We start from the raw sequence: 19943 nt of genomic DNA on the forward strand, positions 1-19943 counted from the left end.
TGCTCGACACTTCCTACTTGACAGGTCATGTGGCACTTTTTTACTGGGAGGGGAGAGGGACGTGAAGGGGACGTGAGCTCCGGACACGTCAAAAGGCGAGAGAGAAAGGAGGGGGGGGAATACAATTACATAAATAAATAAAAAAGAGGGGGTGCTTTCATTTTGTCACTAACCAAACTGATTGGTTTTGAAGTTGCGGCTGCTTGGGGGTCAATAACAACAGATATAAAGTAGCCCACAACAACTGTGATACCGGACACTGAATATTTATATGGGCTATAAATACACCAGGACACATGCTGGTTGTGTCTAATGAGTGAATACTCATTCACCACTGTTCACAAAATATAGAAAAAATATATAGTTAAATGTATCTCAGTAATTCTATATTTGTTCAAAATGTACCTTAAACTAAGGTTTTAAGTATATTAATCAAAACATTTTGTCATCATGTTTTCAAAGATGCTGCAGATTTAAAACTATATTTGACTTCTGATCAGAAATGGGCAAAATTCAGAAGGATATCGCCTTTGTGAATTGTAAATCAACTGTTTTTATTTTTGTTTGTTCTTTTTTAGTTTTCAATACAATTGTTAAACAAAGTTATATCAGGAAAAAAAATGCTCTTAATCAAAACAATAGCAGAAGACTTACACAATATCAATGAATATAGGATAAAATCGAATATCAATAGCAATTCAGTGTGAATAACAGGCTGTGTCTATATGACTTTAAATAAAACAGATATAGGTGCAGATACAAGGCTCTTCTACACAGATTTAATTTACCATTTGCTGACATCATTCTGAGGAGCAGTCCTAGGTCATTATTTTATCCTGCCACCATGCTACGTGGTGCACAACACATAATGTTGTGTCATGCTGGGGGCGATGACTCTGCACAATAGCAATAGCTGTTAAATTAACAATATAAAACAACTGAAACTTTATACTTACATCAAAGCTACTCTACATTCAAACGGACACAAGGCTGCATGCTTATGCATGTTTACAAATTCACAGAGTTTTAACCATCCCATATTAAGTTATATTTATGTTTTGGAGGAATGTGTTAGGAGTTTATTTGTTCATTGCACATAAGGGGAAACATGATTTACACTCACCAGCCTGCCCTGTGTTACCTATAGCTCAAGTTCTGTCACTATCCTCAGAGGCCTCAGTGCACGAGAGTACTGTATCTCAACCATCAGAGGGTCTCTCCCCCTGAGGGCAGGACAATTTAAGACATCTGACATGAAGTCATAGGTCGAACCTGATCTGAGAAGAAACAAGGGAAGGTTTATGACCACATTTCGCAAAGGAGGCAGCCTGAGCATGACTTCGGCGTGAGTTCATGCTCAGGACACAGAGTAATATATGCTCTAATTTGCTCACAGCTACAGGTATATGGAAGAATACATAAATCATACCTAACCCTAACAGAATTAGTGAGCATGTCATCTTTTGTCTTGAAGGGAAAATATTTTACACATTTTATGAAAATTATAGCCACAGACCATAGCTGCTTGCGTAATGGCTGCATCACTCTCTTGAAGTCATATTCAAATGTACAGAGCAGAAATCTGAGTTGTCCAACAGCACATTACATAACTACGTAAGACAAATATTTTCAGTTCCTCCCACCTTATCTTCAGCATTCTGCTTGTACTTCAGTATCTACACACAGGTTTACCCTGCACTCAATATAGAATATCATAGTGATCATGAAATGTAATCAAACTAAACACGAAACATTTATAAAAGTATAATAATATTGCTCACATACACTGATCAATTAATGTAGAACTTCTTCAGAATCCTAATAAAAACACAAAACACATTTTACCTGAGTCATTTTGAGCTATAGCTTTAATACTCCGCAATTTCTAACTTTACACTCAAATTTGGGTCTCTCGTTGCAAGTTGGGGCCTCTTCCAGTCTCTTGAGGATATCGACTCCTTCAACCACTTGTCTGAAATGAAAAATAAAGACATTAAACTTGAGCAAAACTGTGACAAGATTATACAGAATGGGCAAATGACTGTACGTGTTATACAACCCAAAGGCCACGTAGGTTCTGTCCATCCAGGGTGTTGGCTGCAGGGTGATGTAAAACTGGGATCCATTGCTGTGGGGACCCTTATTGGCCATTCCTAGGATTCCCCGCTTCGAGTGGGAGATAGCAAAACTCTCATCTGAATGGAGAAAGGACACATATTCAGGTGTATTTGGAGGTAGCACATGCACAGTTTGTTCTCATGGTAATATTTTAGATTTTTGTTATTGTACAGATGTTTTTACCTTCAAATGTTGGCCCATAGATCGATTCACCTCCATTACCTTTACATCCAGGGGAAATATCTGGAAAATTGAAGGTTAGGACTGTCTGAATGTGTGGTTTTGGGACATAGTGGTGCAAAAACACACATATCAAGACTTTTTTTAAAAACATACTTTACTTTAGGTGTTTTAAACAATAAACAAGGCCTGGGTCTGTATACTGTATGTTCGTAAATGCAAAAAATATGTCAGTTAACTGCACTGTAGCCCTTAACGAGCAAAGAAGACAACACAAATTTCCATGTAGTACAAGAGTACATGAAACCAATTACATTAGGATAAGTCTTGTTACAGAACTGGTGTGGACTCTACAGTACCTCCACCTTGCACCCATCCATTGGGCACTATCCGATGAAACAGGGAGCCCTGGTAGCAGAGTGGGAGGCCGCTCTGTGACAGTCCTTTCTCTCCTGTGCACAGAGCCTCGAAGTTCTTTGATGTCTTTGGACAAACATCTGAGAACAGCTGAGGAGGAGGGAAGACAATGTGTCTTGAAAACATCAGTCACCTCTTACACATAAAGGCGGTTTTGAAGAGATGACATCGGAAGTAAACACTGTGAATATACATGAACGTGTCCTGTACTTTGTGTGTAAGTGGTATTTCACCTCAAACAACAGCCTCCCCACTGCTTCTCCTGCAATATGCATTTCCATGAATACAAACTGATGCTACAATAAAAGGACAGACATACATTATTTTTCATTTATACTTGTAAATGTCTTACATACAATTACAAGACTGCATATTATATCACTTTTATTCAGGTAAAAACTCACAAATAAGATTGCAATGAGTAATATTTGGCTGAGATAGTTAATAATGAAAAATTATGTGACTGTGATGCTGACTTGCCCCAGTTTTCTGGAGGTGTTTGGTGTAGCAGTCCTCAGTGAGAGCCACATAGAAAGCCTGTGGCTGAGTGAAAGTGAAACTCCACTCATTCTTGGCCCAGCTGGCAAAATCTTTCTCATTACCGAGTAGAAGGCCGTTCAGAAAGCACATCAGGCCACTGGAGTACTGCCACACTTCACCACGCAGCTCCTTGAATCACAAGTGTCGAACAGTGGATGAGCGCTGATTAAGATTTTCAGAATAATGTTAAACTAGAGCAGTATTTTATCATGTAGGTGGGTTTGAATTACCGGTGTTATTATTATTTATAACAGCATTAGCATCACACATTTCAGGTGGAAACACTGAATCTAAACGGATACATTTTTTATTTTACTGAATCTAACATAGGTTCACTGCTTCACTCAAGTGAGATATAGGAATTAAAATTTCCACCATTGACTCCCACAGTACTCACACCTCTCCAGTCACAAAGGGACCGCGGATTTGCTCATTATAAATATTTGTTCAGACATATTGGAATAAAAACAAATATAAGAAAACAAATATAATCAGGTGACTCACCCTTTTCTTGTTGCACAGGTATGTGTGCCACTCATATTCAAGTAGAGGTTGAATTTTCGGATCCACAAATGCCTCTGGAAACTTCTTCTTTAGTCCCTGTTGTTGTTCATAGTCAAAATAAATTATTGCTGTTGTGAAAGTCCAGTTTAGGACACATCAATCATATAAAGCTAAAGATTTTGAGAAAAAAATATTTTTCACCTCTGCGATACATTTGGCAATATGGAAATTTTGGTCTTTAATTAAGCCGACGATTTCTATATTAACTTTTGCGTCCATGGTTATTAAGAAAAACAAACAGGCCTAAAAGGTAAAAGGATTAAAACTGAAAAGTCCTATGTCCGCAAACAAGAGTCTTGTATCCATAGCAACAAGAATCCGGAGGCGCTTTCATATGACGTCCTCGTTAAAATGTCCGGCTTCGCTCGATTTCGCTAAAGTAGTCCCTTACTTCCTTGTCTAGTTTTAACTTAACATGTTAATAAGCACACAATTGACCTAAAAAACATTGAATTTTTTTATTCTGTTTTTAATTTCAGCTACAATCAATGCTTTAAATGCCAAAGTAATGATTAATATAGTAACAAGGGAGCTTAGCGGAAACACTCTCAACGAAGTGGGACGTGGCCCCAACGGCGCCGCTGTTTGAAAAATCCGTCTCGTTGTCCTGTTTGTTTTGTTTAGACGTCGCGTTTTTTCTCCAGTTTTATCTCGCTGTATGTGTATAAACTAGTTTTAAGTGATGGGTGTTCACGATTTGTGGTCTATTTTGGAGCCGGTTTGTGAGTCGGTGCCGTTGTACAGTTTGAGCGGAAAGACGTTAGCAGTTGATCTGAGTTTGTGGGTGTGCGAGGCTCAGCACGTCCAGGCGATGATGGGGAGAGTCACTAAGCCCCACCTGAGGTAAACTCACCTTTACACACTGCATACGAATTAATTGTTCTTCACATTAGCTCCAGCTCTAATATTTAAAACCCCCAACAACAATGTTTGCACATCACATCAGGTGGTCTTCAGTCACCACAGTAGTGCCATGCTCTTTTGTGTGTGTAGGAATCTGTTTTTCAGGGTGTCCTCCCTCACGCTTATGGGGGTAAAGCTTGTCTTTGTCATGGAAGGAGAAGCCCCTAAACTTAAAGCAGAAACCATGAACAAGAGGACAGAGTCAAGATTTGGAGGATTTAAAAAGGCTCCTGCTGCCTGTAAGTCCACTAACACCAGTAGAGGGCGCTTCAAAGCTGTACTCAGAGAGGTTGGTGGATCTGTTTCTCTCTCCCCTGCACCCTAAATTATAGTATAAATTCATATTGTTATTATTAATCACACCTTTGTTTTACTCTAGTGTGCAGAGATGTTGGACTCCTTGGGTGTGCCATGGGTAACAGCTGCAGGGGAGGCCGAGGCCATGTGCGCTTACCTGGACTCACAGGGCCTGGTGGATGGCTGCATCACCAATGATGGAGATGCATTTCTGTATGGAGCCCGAACTGTCTATAGGAACTTCAATATGAACAGCAAAGTATGTTTGTGAAAGCGTATAAATACTGTATGAAATCTGGGCTTTTTAAAATTATTATTATATGGTGTAGAATTGAAAGACTTTTTAATTAGCCAGTGAGAGGAGTGTTACACTACATGATTTCATCACTCAAAGGCAAAGTCGTGAGTCAAATAATCAACTAACAGACTGACAGTTACTAAATTGATTTAATTTTTGTTCATTTATGTTTCATTGCGTAGTTTATGACAGCAAGTACACATAGATCCCTTTGGATGTTGTCAAAACCAAGCAGTTGATGTGTTATGGTAACTTTCAAAACTGATTTAGTCTCTTGCATCATTACAAAAATGTAAAGATTATTAAAAATAATTAAAATATGTGTTACTTCTGATTTGTTTCATGATTTATTATTCAAAGTAAACAATACCTAGATTGTAAAAATCATAAAATCTGCATTGTGTTGTCCCTCACTCTGCTCTCCAGGACCCTCAGGTGGACTGTTATCAGACCTCTCGAGTGCAGACAGACTTACATCTGTCCAGAGAGAACATGGTTGGTCTGGCTATCCTCCTCGGCTGTGATTACATCCCTAAGGTACAGAATACCCTTTGAAACTGTCCCACTCGAAATCGACATATGACATGTGTGACCAATATTAACTGTACTGTGAATTTTCTCAGGGTGTAACAGGTGTTGGTAAAGAGCAAGCTCTTAAACTCATCCAGACACTGAAGGGACAAACACTTCTGCAGAGGTTGGAGACACAATCTACCGATCAGTTTCTCTCCTGCCTGTTTTGAGATAAGTAATGTTTAAATATTGAACTAACTCTTTTCTGGTCACTTCAGGTTCACCCAGTGGAAGGAGGATAACGCAGGTGTGTCTGAGAGAGCTGTGAAAAAAGTTCCTCACTGCCTCGTGTGTCGACATCCTGGTGAGTGGAGCCCTGCTTTGAACTCTGACCCCTGTGTCTGAACCTGATAAGAAGTAGAGAGCAAAGTGGGGGTGTCCCACATCTCACACATGGCTGATTGAAATCCATTTAACCTATCATGTTAAAACATACACGTACGTGAGAGATGTCTGAACATGCCTCTGACTTTACTTCCTAGTCGTAGCAACGTGTTTCTCTAGTCGCCATTTCCCTCCTTCTTTTTCCTCCTGTTTCTACTGTTCCATCACATGTTCACTCTGATTTGTCCTCTTTTCACTTTCAGGTTCAGCAAAGGCACATGAGCGTGGCGGCTGTGTGTTTTGTGACAGTAAACATTTCTGTCAACCACAGGATTTTGATTACCAGTGTCCCTGTGACTGGCACCAACATGAGCAGACCCGCCAGGCTGCGTCTTTTGAGGCAAACGTCAGGAAGTATGTGACTTTCTGTAGATAAACAACAGTTCAAAATCAAACTTACTTAACTTAACAATTATTCAGTTAGCTAAGTGTCAAAAAATTATCCGCATAGATTTGTTTAATTTTTTTTTTGCCTAGCCTATTCATTAAGATGCTTTTAAGCAGCATTTTTAAGTTTGAGTCATGATACTCAAGTGTCAACTTTCTGATACAAGATTGACATTGGGAACTTCTGATGGGCCTATTTCATTATCTAATTGACTTTAAACAATCACTAAATTAATCAAAAATAACCGCAAACAAGAGCTGCAACTATACATTTTCATTTAATCTTTTTTATAAAGATTCAAAAGGATTGTCAAAGGATGGTTTGTTTTTATGTTACTTCTATTCTGATCATCCAATTATATCTGTTATAATATATAAACTGTTTCATTTCTTTTTCAGGAAGACACTGGCAAGTCAACAGTTCCCTTTCACAGAGGTACAGCTGTTTCTGTTTGCCAAGGTTTCCACGCCATGGTTTCATATGCTATTATTATAGCTCTTAGTATATGGTTTTAATGCATGTATTGCTTATTGCAGATCATTAGAGAGTTTCTGATTTCCAAAGATAAACCTGTGTCACATTTCAAGAGGAGACAGCCAAATATGCATCTGATGCAGGTAATTGGTTTATTTAAATTACTTGTACAATTCATTGTTTTGTTTTCTCTTTATAAAGTTGCATGTAAAAAAATAAAATAAAAATGTGTGTTTGTGTTTTCCAGAAATTTGCCTATGACAAGATGGAGTGGCCGAAACACTACACGTGTGAAAAGGTTTTGGTCTTGATGACCTACGCAGAGTTGATGAACAGGAAATATGGAAGAGAAATGACATCCCAAATCAAGCCCCTCAGGTAGTCCTCCATATTTATTTGCAATTTCTAAAAATAGTCTTTTCATGTTATAATAAATGGTTATTTATTTTCCTCCAACGAAAGGATATTGAAACCAAGAGTGAGGAGTGGTATTGCTTGCTTCGAAGTCATCTGGAGCACACCAGGTCAGTTCAGACCTTGTGGAAAGGTTGTTTTTTTTTTTTACTCTCTTGGTATCTCATCCCTTTTAATCTGTGATTCTCTGATTTCACGCCGTCGTCTTTCTTTCACATTCGATGTCTAACAAAACATCCTCTGAGTTGAGTGACACGACTGCTGCATTAGGCGCAGGCTGGGGGTGCAGGGTGCTCGTCACCGGGTTGTCTGTTAGTGACTGGCTGTGAGGTGGAGCTGAGAGGTGACAGATCAGTCACAACAGCCACTAGGTGCTAAACTGGCTTCCTCTTCAGGCTGGGAAATCCGTCATATCAAAGTCCACTTCACTAACAAGCCCGCCTGACATGAGCGGCCTGAGAAAGTCTCAATCAGCTTTTAACTTACGTGGCTCCACATCGCTTGTGTTACACCATGTTTTGATGCTGGGGTTATGTAGTTGACATAGTATTATCTACATCTAGAGGCAAATAATGCTAAGTTTGGTGAATTTGTGAAAAATGTAGATGTTTAACAGCTGAATCCCCCAAAATCGTAAGCCAGTTGATTGCAGTCATTAAATAGATGTTGTGTATTGCATGTGTTTGCCTTATCGAGGAGGCTTTTGCAGTAGTTTCCATTGCAATTTAAAATCTTTATTTGTTTTAATCATAAATGCGTTGAAACAAAGTACTTTATTTGCACCTATAAATCCTATTATAAGTTTACCATTTTGTTGCTGTGCAAATGCAAATCATGCAATATAGAAGATTAATTTAACTTAAAATGTATATAAATCCAATTAAAGTATTCTTTTCCCTTTGATTCTGTAATGTTTTACTATAATCGAGCAAAGCAACGATTTTGTCTCTAACTTGTCTCACTCAAAGACAAAAACAGGAGCAAATTTACAGTAAGCCAATTTGACCTGACCTTGATGTTTTTTTTTGTGTGTGTCTGTATGCATGTGTTTTATTTTGCTACTGCAGAACATTACGTGTTTCCTGAGGATCGGCCTGCAGAGGGTCAAGATGAGGTGAGGACGGTGGAGGAAGAGTCTCTCGTCCGTGTGGCGTTCCCGGAGCTGGTGGAGAGATACCTGAGGGACAGAGCCCTCGCTGAAGAAAACAAGACCAAAAGTAAAACAGTGCTTTGTAATCTTTTTCTCTCTTTTAAAAGAATTACATATCAGGAGGTAAATGTTCAATTGCTGATTATTTTTCTCCGAGGATTCTTCCGATCTTCGGTCTTGGAAAGTTACCCCATGTCTGACAGTACATGTAAATAATGTTTCACAGACGTGACAGGCTAGGAGACTTCCCACACTGGGCTGACAAGGCTGTTCTGATCAAAGGCACCTGGAGCTTTGACTTGTTTTTCAAAGCTGTCTATTACAGCCGCTCTGACACCTGAAAATGTAGAGTTTGGCAGCTCAGCTAGTTCACACCAGAGGCTTTGATGCAGCTTAGAGGTGTCTGTCTCGCAGGTCTCGCTGTCACTTTATGCAGGTTGTACTGTTTTTCCTCCTGGTTATCATCACTGCTGTAGACCTCCATGTTCTAACACGTTGTTTGGGACAAGTAGCTACTGAGAGATTGGAATAGCTTCAGTGCAGAGATACGAGTGAATAATTAGAGTAGCCATGATATCAATCTGAGGTTTTAAACTTTTGAAATTTCCTTTTACAGAGAAGAAACCGAAGAGTAAAAAGGAGAAGCCATCTGATGTCTCTGATGGGATTTCGGATCTCCTGGCCCAGATGAGCCTTCAGAGCTCCTCCTCGGCAAATTCTACCACTCAGTCACAAACGCTGCCCCCGAAGATTTCAAACACAGAAAAACCAGAGGTGGTGGTGATTTTGGACTCTCCAGTGAGCCATAAACAGCACAGTAACCCCAAAGAAGCCCACAGCAGTCTGGGTAACTGCCCCAACACTCCTCTGTCTAATGCAGAATCAGATGCTGCTGCTTCCCCGTCTGTCTCTGCTGCCATTGACGCTCTACACCTGAGCAATATCGACTGGGATTCTTCGTCCTTCACTTCCTCTCCACCTCCACAAGCAGCTACAAACCACACTGTCGGGCCCAAGAGAAATGTGAAGGAAACACGGGATGAAAACACCTCAGGCGATGTCAAACAAGCAGACTCCAGATCAGCTCCAGGGCTGCTGAGTAACACAGATTGCCCCCTAAGAGACAGGGTGCTTATGAGGAATACAGCCAAAGCTATAACCCAGAGGGACGTAAACAATGATCTGGTGTCAAAACAACTAAATTATGAGTTGGCCTCCCTGGAACGTATTCATCCTCACAGCTTCAACTCAAAACCAAATGGACAAATCTGCAGTAAAGGCGACAGTGATGGTAAATTGACAGGGAAGACGAGTGATGTCAACAAAAAAGTGCCGCTCACAGATAAAAGCCAGAGTGTAAAGAATAAAGCAGAAACAGAGACGCAAACTTCAAAACAGTCATTAATATCATCGGTACGAGATCAGTGTAAGCCGAAGGACAAAGCTGTTGGTTCTCAGAAGCCTCCTCCGAAGTATAAATTTGTCAGGACGGCCATTTCTTCATCTGCTGTCCCACATCAGAGGTGCCACTCTGACCCGGGTCAAAGTGACAAAGACAGGGACGTGCCGCAGACCACCAAGAAGAGCGTGTGTCTGAGCGTGTGCTCGTCCAGCGAGGACAGCGATGCAGAGAACCAGCAGTTTGGACCTCAGAGAAAAGCAAAGGTGAAGCCCTGGAGCAAAGTCTCCCTGATACCGACGATCAAACCACAACAACAAACAACAAAACCGACTCACGGCCTCCAGACATACAGCGCAGATGTTGAGATAAACACAACAACTGTATCGAGCAAAAGCAAAAGCCAGGATGTCCCGGCAGCGACTGGCGAAGTTAACGTGCCCTGTCAGACTCCAGCCTCACCTGCCGTTGTGTTGGATAGTGATGATGATTCAGTGATTTGTAGTGAGAGTCCACTCCCACTGGCAGAAAGACTGAGGCTCAAGTTTCTGAAATGAACTGCAGTGTCACTAAATAATGGACAGTTCTTATTATTATTTTAATGTTGAATGTGAACAGTCGATCCACCATTCAGGGAACAGTTTTTTTTTTGACAGAGAAGTAAAAATCTTAACTCAAGGTTTTACAACAGAGCTTCAACAAGTAGCCAATTGATATTAAATGAATCAGCATTTTTCTTTCTTTTTGATATTCTAATAATGGTTTGGATATTGCGTCACATCTCTGATGATTTCAGCTTTTCAAATTAGAGAATTTGCAACTTCTTGCCATGAAGTAATAAATTATCTCTGGATTTTGGCCTGTTGATCAGACAAGCGATTAATCATCTAGTGCTTTAGGAAAGTTGTTTTGTATACCAAACAATTAATAAAGAAAATAAATATCAGTCTTCTCCCAATTAGAAATGTTTCTGTAAAACAAGGGAAATTTTAATTAAATGTCCGTTTTAGTGAGATGTGTTTAGGAGGAGGCTCCAGAAAAAGTTATCAGTAGACTTGTTTTTTTTTGTTTGTTTGTTTATAAGGAACACATTGGACATATTAATTATGATACACATAGTTTTATTAAAGGTGTGCCATTGTATTTTATGTTATGTGTTGGATCATTTTTTTTAAACTCAAGTGACTGCATGGGCAGTGAGGAAAACATCACATTGTAGAAGTAAAGAAACACCACAGTCTGTTGTTTTGATCCTGGATTTAACAGATGATGTAAATCAGGTGAAAAGTTTGTGTATTAGCACAGTTTTCCATATTAAACACCACATTATGGCACCACATGTGCTGACTTTCTGCCACTGGTCTCTGACAAGCTAAATGTCACTTCACACAGAGAGAGAGAGAAGCTGAGGGGGACACTGAGCCATTGGCTTTTACAACCCACTAGTGTTGGCCCCCTTGATCATGAGTGAGGCCTTACTCACCTTTTCAGACATGAAAGGTCTGGCAGGAGCTTGGTGACAGCTGCCCAAATAACAACTCACTCACTAGTGCTGCCTCTTAAATCCCAGTACTTTTCCTGAAAGTTCCCTCACAGGTTGTCTGAACAACTCAACTCCCAGTGCAATAACTCGCATTTATAGAATCAGAGCGACTTAACGTTTTTGTGCAAAACTAGAGCTGCACTGGGGAAAAAGGAGCAAAGCTGCAAAGTCTGTGCTCATCTAAAGGGAAAAGGGCATATATTTAAGCAGACAGGACTATGACTTGAGCAGATTCTCCACTATTAAATCTTTAGATAAATAAAATCTCCAAAGCCTCTTTTAATTGGTTTAAAATGATGTTTTTTGACCGTATAACCTCCAGACTGAAGACACACGCAGGCCTGATTTATCGGAGGGGTGTGAAGATCTCAGGTGAAACCGCATCCTCCCATCTCTTCATTAGACAGATCACATCAAACTGATAATTGTCGTCGTGCAGACTTTAAAGAGTAATTTCCCACAAAAGGAATCTAATTATTTTTCTTTCTATCACATTATCCGTCTATTTAGCCTTATTCACACCCCAGTGATAACGAACGACGGCCTTCAGGGGAAGGTTGCATTTTGCCACTTGTGGTTTTCTTTGAACTTTTTTTTTTTTTTTCGCCTGAGCTGTGAACCCATAAACCTCCGGAGATCTGCTTCTATATAAAAACGCTTTGGGTTGAAATCACCTTCACAGAGTCGTCGTGGCCTCCTATACCTGTCACCCTCCCTGGATGTCATCCTCGCTACATGGACGCCTGGAAACCTCTGGATATTACTACTAACAACATGGACCTGGAAGTTACTAAGATACTGTCTGAATGGAAGAGCCATGAAAGCAGTTTTGGAGAAGATCCGGACTCGCTGCAGTCCGCCTCCCCGGAGTCCTCCTTGGACTCCATGTGCTCCTCGCCGGAGATGTGCTACTCCAGCGGGCATCAGCCGGAGATCAAGGATTTCTCGTTTGGTTTTCCGCAGGGGCGCAGGACGAGGCACGGCAAGCCCAAGATGTCCACCAAGAGGCGCATGAAGGCCAGCGAGAGGGAGAAGATGCGGATGAGGAGTCTTGCAGAGGCGCTGCACCAGCTCCGAGACTACCTGCCGCCGGACTACAGCAAAAGAGGCCAGCCTCTGACCAAGATACAAACCCTCAAATACACCATTGAATACATCAACAAGCTTTCAGACATCCTGAGCCGCGCGTAACGGACATGAAATGGACCACTTTTACGCACCAGGTCCATCCACATCTGGACATTAGATGGAGTTAGTTTTATACCTCTGGTGAAAAACCAACATTAAACTTAATCAGTATATTTTCATTTAAAACTTTACTATTCGTTTTTGCCCTTCTCATGTTGTAAATAATCTTTTAGCGGGCACTTGGCAATTATTCTGTATATGAGGCAATCTTTGTCGTGGTTATGAATTCAATGTTTGGAAATAGAGTTTGCTGTTAGTTGAGATGTATGTGTTTGTGAGTGAAATAATGTATCCAATATTCATATGTTCGTGTTAGAATTTAGAAAAAAAACGCATCTTACTTACTATATCAACACTTCTGCTATATTTTAGAGCTTTTAAAAGTTGCTGTGTGATATCTTTTTTTCTTTTGTGTCTGAAATAATTAGTAGGCTTCTGTTGTTTTTTCGTATGGGACAAGTAAAATATTAAATTCTTCTCACATTTTTTCACTTATAAAAAAAATGTCACACAAATTCAACGTTTTCAACGCAGGTCAATTCCACAAATCTGTAAAAAATCTACAATAAATGTATGTTTTGTGTTGAACTTGTGGCCCAGTTACTTAATGAACCGTCTTCAGGTGGGAGCAAGGGGCTGTATGCTGTAAACAGTAAAGAATGTACGTCAGGCCGTTCGGCCAATCAGAATGCCAGAACAGCGTTGAGTGACGGCAACCAGCAGCCAATCAGACGCCAGCATTCTTCAAGGTGGGCGGGGACATTCGTACAATGTGTTTCTCACAAAGAAATCCCAACCTGGGGATGAATCCAGTCTGACGAAGCCGCCATTTCAAAGCGCTAAAGGGGCCACAGAAGCTGTAGGGATTTGTTTTGTACATTTTTTATTTTTCTAATATATATTTTTATTTTTATTAGCACGTTGGAAAAAAAATATATTCCCGTTTTGAATCTACCTCGCCTGCAGCACCAACTGAAGTAAGTCGTTGCCTTTCTGTGTTTCACCAAAGCGTTAGAAAACCTCAGGAACGCCCCTTTCATTCACTACTAACCCTCTCATTTAGCTGCACGTTTATTATTAGGTTTATTTACTAAATATTTTCGTCAGAAAACGCTTTAGCCAAACGTAAAATGCTAATTTGAACACTACTGTGTATGTCAGGGCTGCTCTGCGATGTTAATGCCAGGAATTAGACTACCCCCCGTTAAGCAGCAAGCATTATCATTTAACCAGCTGTGCTCAACGTTTAGCCCCTGTGTGTTTCACAGTGTTAAGTGGTATAATTTGAGACCCGAAGTGCATTTGTTTGCACATGACATCTTTGCTGTTCCTAGCTTAATATTAAAGCGCTCACTCGGCTCCAACTGCCTCTCGGGATCAGGATAAATATGTTTCCATGACGCTCGTCGTGCCTTTGGCTTTGCAGGCTTATTTACTTAAAAATAACACCGAGAAAGTATGTATAAGTGTCAGTCCGCCATGGCATGGTCTTTATTCACAGACTGTATTGTCACTGCCATATGCATCAGAGATAGTGAATAAAAATCAGTGGCACTTATTCACAAAACCTTTTATGGCTGTGGCAACCTCTTGATAATGTGCAGTAATGTTATAGCCTATGTGATATGTAAATTCATACAGTTACATGTAGTCTAGATATCCAGAGATACTCTCATTGGTGTACATTGGAAGTGTGAAGTATTAGAAATACCTCAGTATATTTTATTTCAATCACAGAAATAACTCAAATCAATTTAAATTTATTTTATTTAAAGATTGAATTCATACTGATGATTACTGATAATGAATGAATAAATCTTGGCAAATGAGGCTGCCATTTGTTCACATCACACTTGATTAAATTACAGCTGCAGGGAATTCACACAACTTATTTATGCATGAATTTATTTTAAAGATGGTAAAACGCCCTATTTTTTCCGCAAGCGGAAGCAGAGAGTAATTTTGCATTAACAAGTCGTGTTTCTGCGTCTAAGAAATTCAAGGATGTTAACAACCACTAATGTGAAATACATTGCCATTGTGGTAGTGAGCTGTATGTAATTATTACTGACCTGAATCATTTCAGATGGATGCAGACACAGAAGAGAAGATGACAGAAACTTCAAAAACTTCCAAGGATGAATCTGAGAAACCTGTTACTGAGAATAAATCCAGGTCTGCCCTGTTGAATCATAAATTCTTCACTTTCCTTAATATTGCAAAATGGGGCAGTTGACAACTTTGTTTCAAAATTATTTTTTATTGAATTTTCCTTGAATGCATGCTTATATCAACTGTCAGGCCACACAGGATTTAATCCAATACATCCAATTAATCATGACCTTGATGAAAAAAGAAAGAGATAAGATAAGACAAGAGGCCTTTATTGTCACTGCATTAAAATACAATGAAATTGCAACTGCCCATCACAGTGATATTCTGGCATATAGACAGTATCATCACACATCATAAAAGCAAGAACAGAAAAACACAGTTATGGTGTTGAGTTTGAGTTTTTTGAAAATTATGTCATCATATGTTTATACTTTTTTGTCCGTAGGGGTCGGGGGTTCAAAGGCCGTGGTAGAGGGGGTCGGATGGGGCGTGGTGGCATGCGAGGTGGCATGCGTGGTGGCATGCGTGGTGGCATGCGTGGTGGGAGGGGCATGATGAAGGGGTTCGGACCACCTGGACCGGGGAGAGGAAGAATGAAAGATGGAGCCATGAATGGATTTGGACCCATGAGGTACATCACTAATCAAACGCCTTTGAAATGTTTTTACTGAAAGTGAAACTGCCACTGATGTGTACTGTATTTAGCAATCAATAAATTGATGGATTACACCCTAAACAGCGCTTTTCTAGTCTTAGTGCCATTCACTATATCCCACATTCACAACCTCATGCACTTTGCTTCCCTTGCAGGGGAATGGGGCGGATGCGTCCTTACCCAGACCTCAGAGGTCATCGAGGTCGGGGGGGACCGATGGGTATGGGCCCACCTCCTCTTCCTCCTCCCCCACCTCCTCCCATGCACTTCAGAGGTCCCTTCCCCCCTATGTCAAGGTAACCAACCTCACACAATAATACACGGGGAAATCTGTTTAAGATTTTAAGGAAGAACAACCAAAGTTAGAGATTTTTCGGTCCCATCATGATCTTGTTTTATAAGGTTATAATAGAAAGAGTTGAAGTGTGTCCAAGCAAATTTCCGTCAAGGATATCATGATTTAACATAGAAGAATACATAGTATTTCATTGAAAACGATTACATATGTAAGAAATTAACTGACTAAACTTATGTATTGTCTCACGGGTAGGCTGTACAGTGTGGGAATAAAGGTTAAATTAAATTTATACAAACTGTCACAACATTACTACAGTATTTGCTTGGACACACTTTATTGTTTGTCATACCTTTTGAAATTGAAGTTCATTGCATTTTTGTCACTTTTTACTTTTTAAATTACTTGTTTCCACTGAGTGGAAGTGTGAACATGGATGTCCATCAGTCAGGTTTTGACACGTTTACTGACAAAATGTGCATGAAACTTTTTTTGTTTGTTTGTTTGTTTTGCGGTGGTGTTGTTTGTTTGTATCTGTAGGCATGGACCCCCTCCACCTCCTCCTCTAGGTCACCCTGGTTTCAGAGGGCGTCCCCCTCACCCTCGAGGACGTGGTATGCCACCTCCTGGACCCCCACGCCACTTCCACCCCCGTGGCCCCAGAGGGTAAGAGCTCTTTAAACATTAACACCATGCTTAAGCTTTGCAAGTCACAATTCTCTGCACTTTGCTTGCACACGTTAAAAAGTCAATCAAATTTGTAAAATTCACCTGGGAAGCACGTGAAACATGCGTATACCAGTTGTGTTCCTTTAAATTTGCGATGGAAATACACAGCAAGCTGCGAGAAAAAAGACTGAGGGTTGTGACACAGATGCACAGACTTTTCTGTCTCTCTCTCTTAAGCCTCATTATAACTTAACTTTCTTTACTTTGACTTGCCCTCTAATTATCGCATTTCTTTCTCAGTTTGTTTACCAAAATAGAAGATATAATGCCCAAATAGTCTTACTACAACAGTTGTTGAGTTAAAGAGCATTACGTTAGTTTGTAAATATAAATTACACTTACACCAACTCTTCACTAGTGCATGGAACAATTAAAGTGGAACAGACATTTCACTGTATTTTGCCTTTCAAAGGTGCACAGGTAATTTAAAGGGGGGTGAGATCCCCAGCAGGGCTGCTCTTATCAGAGTACGCCCCCCTCCCCCCTATTGGCGAAAGCCGAGAATCCAATGTGTGATTTTATCCTTTTACACAGCTACCACAATGGACCAGTCTCTCCGCCTCATCCCCCACCTGGCAGAGGCCAGAGGTGGCCAGGGCCCCCTGGTGGCCGACGCTTTTAACACAGCCTGCCCTAAAAACAATAACCAAGCACTTGTTAGTGGGGCCTTAAGTGGTGCAGTGAATGAAATGCCCCCTGAATTATGTGTTACACAAAGTCTCTGAGTATCTTTATGACATACTCTGTGGCCAAATGTCTGGTTATTGATATTGTCTACTGGCAAAGAATTAATGTGAAATGACTAACTTTCAACTGAGGACATATAAAATGCCTCAGTACTTAACAATGTAAAGGCATTTTTACATTCTGTTACCTATAAATACTGTTGGTACTGTAGGAACTATTTGACATTGTTAAACTGTAAAGATCAAGGTTGAAAGCGCTGTTTTCAAATGGAGGAAAATTATTGTCAAAGTTCATTAAATGTTCTTTGGTTCTTGTTAACGTCACCCTGTGAGCCTTAAGAAAATTTCCTGATTCTTAATAAAGAATAAAATATGGGTGACTATGTATGTTTAAAGGTGGGGGAAAGGGGAAAATTAATGAAAGAGTGCACAACAGCCCTCCAGCACCCCTGCTAACTAGTTTAGTACACCTTGGACCTCCCTAACCTTCCCTTTTTTGTTACAAGCAGTGAAGCAAATATTGTTTAACACTTACACAGTTTTCAAGTGATCAGACAATATTCCACTTGTCACTTATTCATGAGTATTTAATTTTATATTTTATATCGTTAATGTGCAGCTATTTTAAGTTATGAGTATTGCTGTTTGGAACATTCATGTTTGTCTCCAGCAATCTATTGTGTAACGACAAAAAGGAAAAAGAATTACAAATGAACAGTATACTGAAATATATATATATCTAGTAGCTTTTTATAAATGAAAGCAAATTCCACTAGTATTTGCTGCAGTTAAGGATAAGAAATTACTCTTTACTGTGTTTAGTTTTTTGAAGTGTTATAAATTCTTTATTCACTGTAATTAACATTACTTTTGTGAACCTGTGAATGTGTTTTGAGAACCATCAAGACGTTTGACGTAGTCGTGAAGAAAAAAAAGAATAAAACTAAAAATAAACTCAACTTCTCTTTTTTTTTGTTGATTCACAAACAAGTCTGAGAGTTGTCATTACAATTTTCAACATATCTATCTGTAATATCTGAAACAGAAAGAACTGCAATGTCAGAGCTTCTATATGGCACAGTAACTGTTTCATATTTGAAAATGAATATTTCATATATGTAAAGACCACTGAAAGGATGATCATAGGTATATTGACCCTTTTTTTGGATGTTTGTGGAGGACCAAGAGCCCTAATGACCAGACCAGATTTTTCTATAGGCTTGCTGAGGGCCAGAATCGATCATAACCATGGAGACATAATCTATGATTTCATCTTTACTTACAGAGAATTTAAAACATTGATTACATTTACGCCAAGCGGTGTGTTGCCATATATTTTTCCCATGTAAATCTGATTGGAGGACTCAGAACCGCTCCACTTGCGAGATACTGAAATGCTCATGACTGTCATGTCACAGTTAAAGTTCAGTGGTAGCATGTCTAAAAGGAGGACATCATCATCTTCAAGGAAAAGCATTTAATACAGTATGACCAAGCACTGTCACATTTTATAATGAGAAACTGTCCATAATTTAAATCTGACTTAAATGGGAAATAATGGGTTTAGAGAATTTTACTATTGTTTAGTTTGACCTGTGTTTATTCTTATATTTTATTTAACTTTCTTATATCATTTTCTTCTACTCTGTCATATATTTGTAATCTTCATGAAAATACAAGTTTGTAGACTTCCCTGTAGAGGGAAGAAAATACTATTTAAAATTAAATTAATGTTTTGAACACACACATTACTCTACAGTCTGTGAAGTAATGGCACCAATTGCCAAAAGAGGACACCAACCCATCTAAATATTTTTCATGCATGTGGCTGCTTTTCCATAATATGATAATTAAGGCATTATACATTTTACAAAGTTAGCACAAAAGCCCAGTTGTAATGCAGGAGAACAATCACATGAAGAAGAGGCATTTATAATTCATTTTGTCTGTTGTTGAATGAAGTCTGCCGCTGGCACAAACAAGGAGTTGACATGATTTGTGGAAGAAAGAGCATTATTTACCGAGACACTCAGATGCTGCAGAATACTCCAAATAAATAAAATAAGAGCCACAGACTGCCGTTGCACTCTCCCCTCCTCTGTCTTGTCTTTTCCATCTCTTCAGCACTTTCAGTCCATTTTGCTGCCTCTTCAGTCTCTGCAGTCCCCTCTTGTCTCTCCTCTTGGTTGATTGTAACAGACTTGACTGTTGTTGTCTCCTGAAGGGGGGGCACACAGTACAGTTAACCTCGCAGGCCCCAGGACCCCAGGCCCTCCCTCACATCTCTCCCCCTCCCTCAACAGTGTGACACCCGAGGGCCAGCACGTCACTTGGTAAAGGTGAGCCTCCTCTTGTGCCTTAATCCCTAAACCCCCCTCTCTGTCTGATGCCTGGAGATTGTCTCTTTCAGGATAGAAGGTGAAACAGCTACCGATACCACACAGGTACTTTGTCTTTTCATTAATGATGAATACAAACAAATACATACAAAATTTGGAAAGATTGTTTATCGTTTTACTCAAAAGTGCTCTGAAACTGTGTTAACTAGAATAGCTAGTGCAGTTCATGAGCATGCAGGGTGATCTATAGGCCTTTTTTTTTAAATGTTGGTATGTCACAGTAGGTAGGAGATG

At 39.8% G+C, this 19943-nt stretch overlaps 4 protein-coding genes across 4 annotated transcripts; 3 read left to right on the top strand and 1 right to left on the bottom strand.

The window, feature by feature from the left end:
* Nucleotides 1–1860: 1860 nt before the first annotated feature.
* ppil6 (peptidylprolyl isomerase (cyclophilin)-like 6) lies at nucleotides 1861–4038 on the bottom strand (the record flags this gene model as incomplete). Its single annotated transcript, XM_084000253.1, has 8 exons — nucleotides 1861–1972; nucleotides 2060–2195; nucleotides 2302–2361; nucleotides 2658–2805; nucleotides 2949–3011; nucleotides 3196–3384; nucleotides 3760–3855; nucleotides 3961–4038. 8 exons carry the CDS (start codon nucleotides 4036–4038, stop codon nucleotides 1861–1863), a joined length of 882 nt encoding a protein of 293 aa, XP_083856379.1.
* A 463-nt stretch (nucleotides 4039–4501) lies between these two features.
* Nucleotides 4502–10656, top strand: gen1 (GEN1 Holliday junction 5' flap endonuclease; the record flags this gene model as incomplete). The annotated part of the gene is made up of 13 exons (XM_084000254.1): nucleotides 4502–4662; nucleotides 4813–5011; nucleotides 5102–5278; nucleotides 5744–5854; nucleotides 5941–6014; nucleotides 6109–6194; nucleotides 6478–6628; nucleotides 7061–7097; nucleotides 7199–7279; nucleotides 7384–7514; nucleotides 7599–7660; nucleotides 8618–8767; nucleotides 9317–10656. The coding sequence occupies 13 exons, from the start codon at nucleotides 4502–4504 to the stop codon at nucleotides 10654–10656; spliced, it is 2760 nt and encodes a 919-aa protein (XP_083856380.1).
* Nucleotides 10657–12377: 1721 nt separating this feature from the next.
* msgn1 (mesogenin 1) lies at nucleotides 12378–12833 on the top strand (the record flags this gene model as incomplete). Its single annotated transcript, XM_084000255.1, has 1 exon — nucleotides 12378–12833. The coding sequence occupies one exon, from the start codon at nucleotides 12378–12380 to the stop codon at nucleotides 12831–12833; it is 456 nt and encodes a 151-aa protein (XP_083856381.1).
* An 806-nt stretch (nucleotides 12834–13639) lies between these two features.
* Nucleotides 13640–18220, top strand: LOC311007773 (uncharacterized protein). Its single transcript, XM_084001093.1, has 6 exons — nucleotides 13640–13807; nucleotides 14917–15005; nucleotides 15391–15576; nucleotides 15756–15896; nucleotides 16436–16561; nucleotides 17159–18220. The coding sequence occupies exons 2-6, from the start codon at nucleotides 14917–14919 to the stop codon at nucleotides 17244–17246; spliced, it is 630 nt and encodes a 209-aa protein (XP_083857219.1). The 5' UTR covers nucleotides 13640–13807; the 3' UTR covers nucleotides 17247–18220.
* Nucleotides 18221–19943: the final 1723 nt, after the last annotated feature.

Source organism: Trachurus trachurus (genome assembly GCF_905171665.1).
Source record: "Trachurus trachurus genome assembly, chromosome: 24".
In the NCBI taxonomy this organism is placed as follows: domain Eukaryota; kingdom Metazoa; phylum Chordata; class Actinopteri; order Carangiformes; family Carangidae; genus Trachurus; species Trachurus trachurus.

What these genes read in the sequence shown, in the direction of transcription:
- LOC311007773 (XM_084001093.1), top strand. Translation starts at nt 14,917, where the DNA reads ATGGATGCAGACACAGAAGAGAAGATGACAGAAACTTCAAAAACTTCC. An exon ending in GTTACTGAGAATAAATCCAG is followed by an intron (nt 15,006 to 15,390) that starts GTCTGCCCTGTT and finishes TTTTGTCCGTAG; the next exon opens with GGGTCGGGGGTTCAAAGGCC. An exon ending in CCCTTCCCCCCTATGTCAAG is followed by an intron (nt 15,897 to 16,435) that starts GTAACCAACCTC and finishes TTGTATCTGTAG; the next exon opens with GCATGGACCCCCTCCACCTC.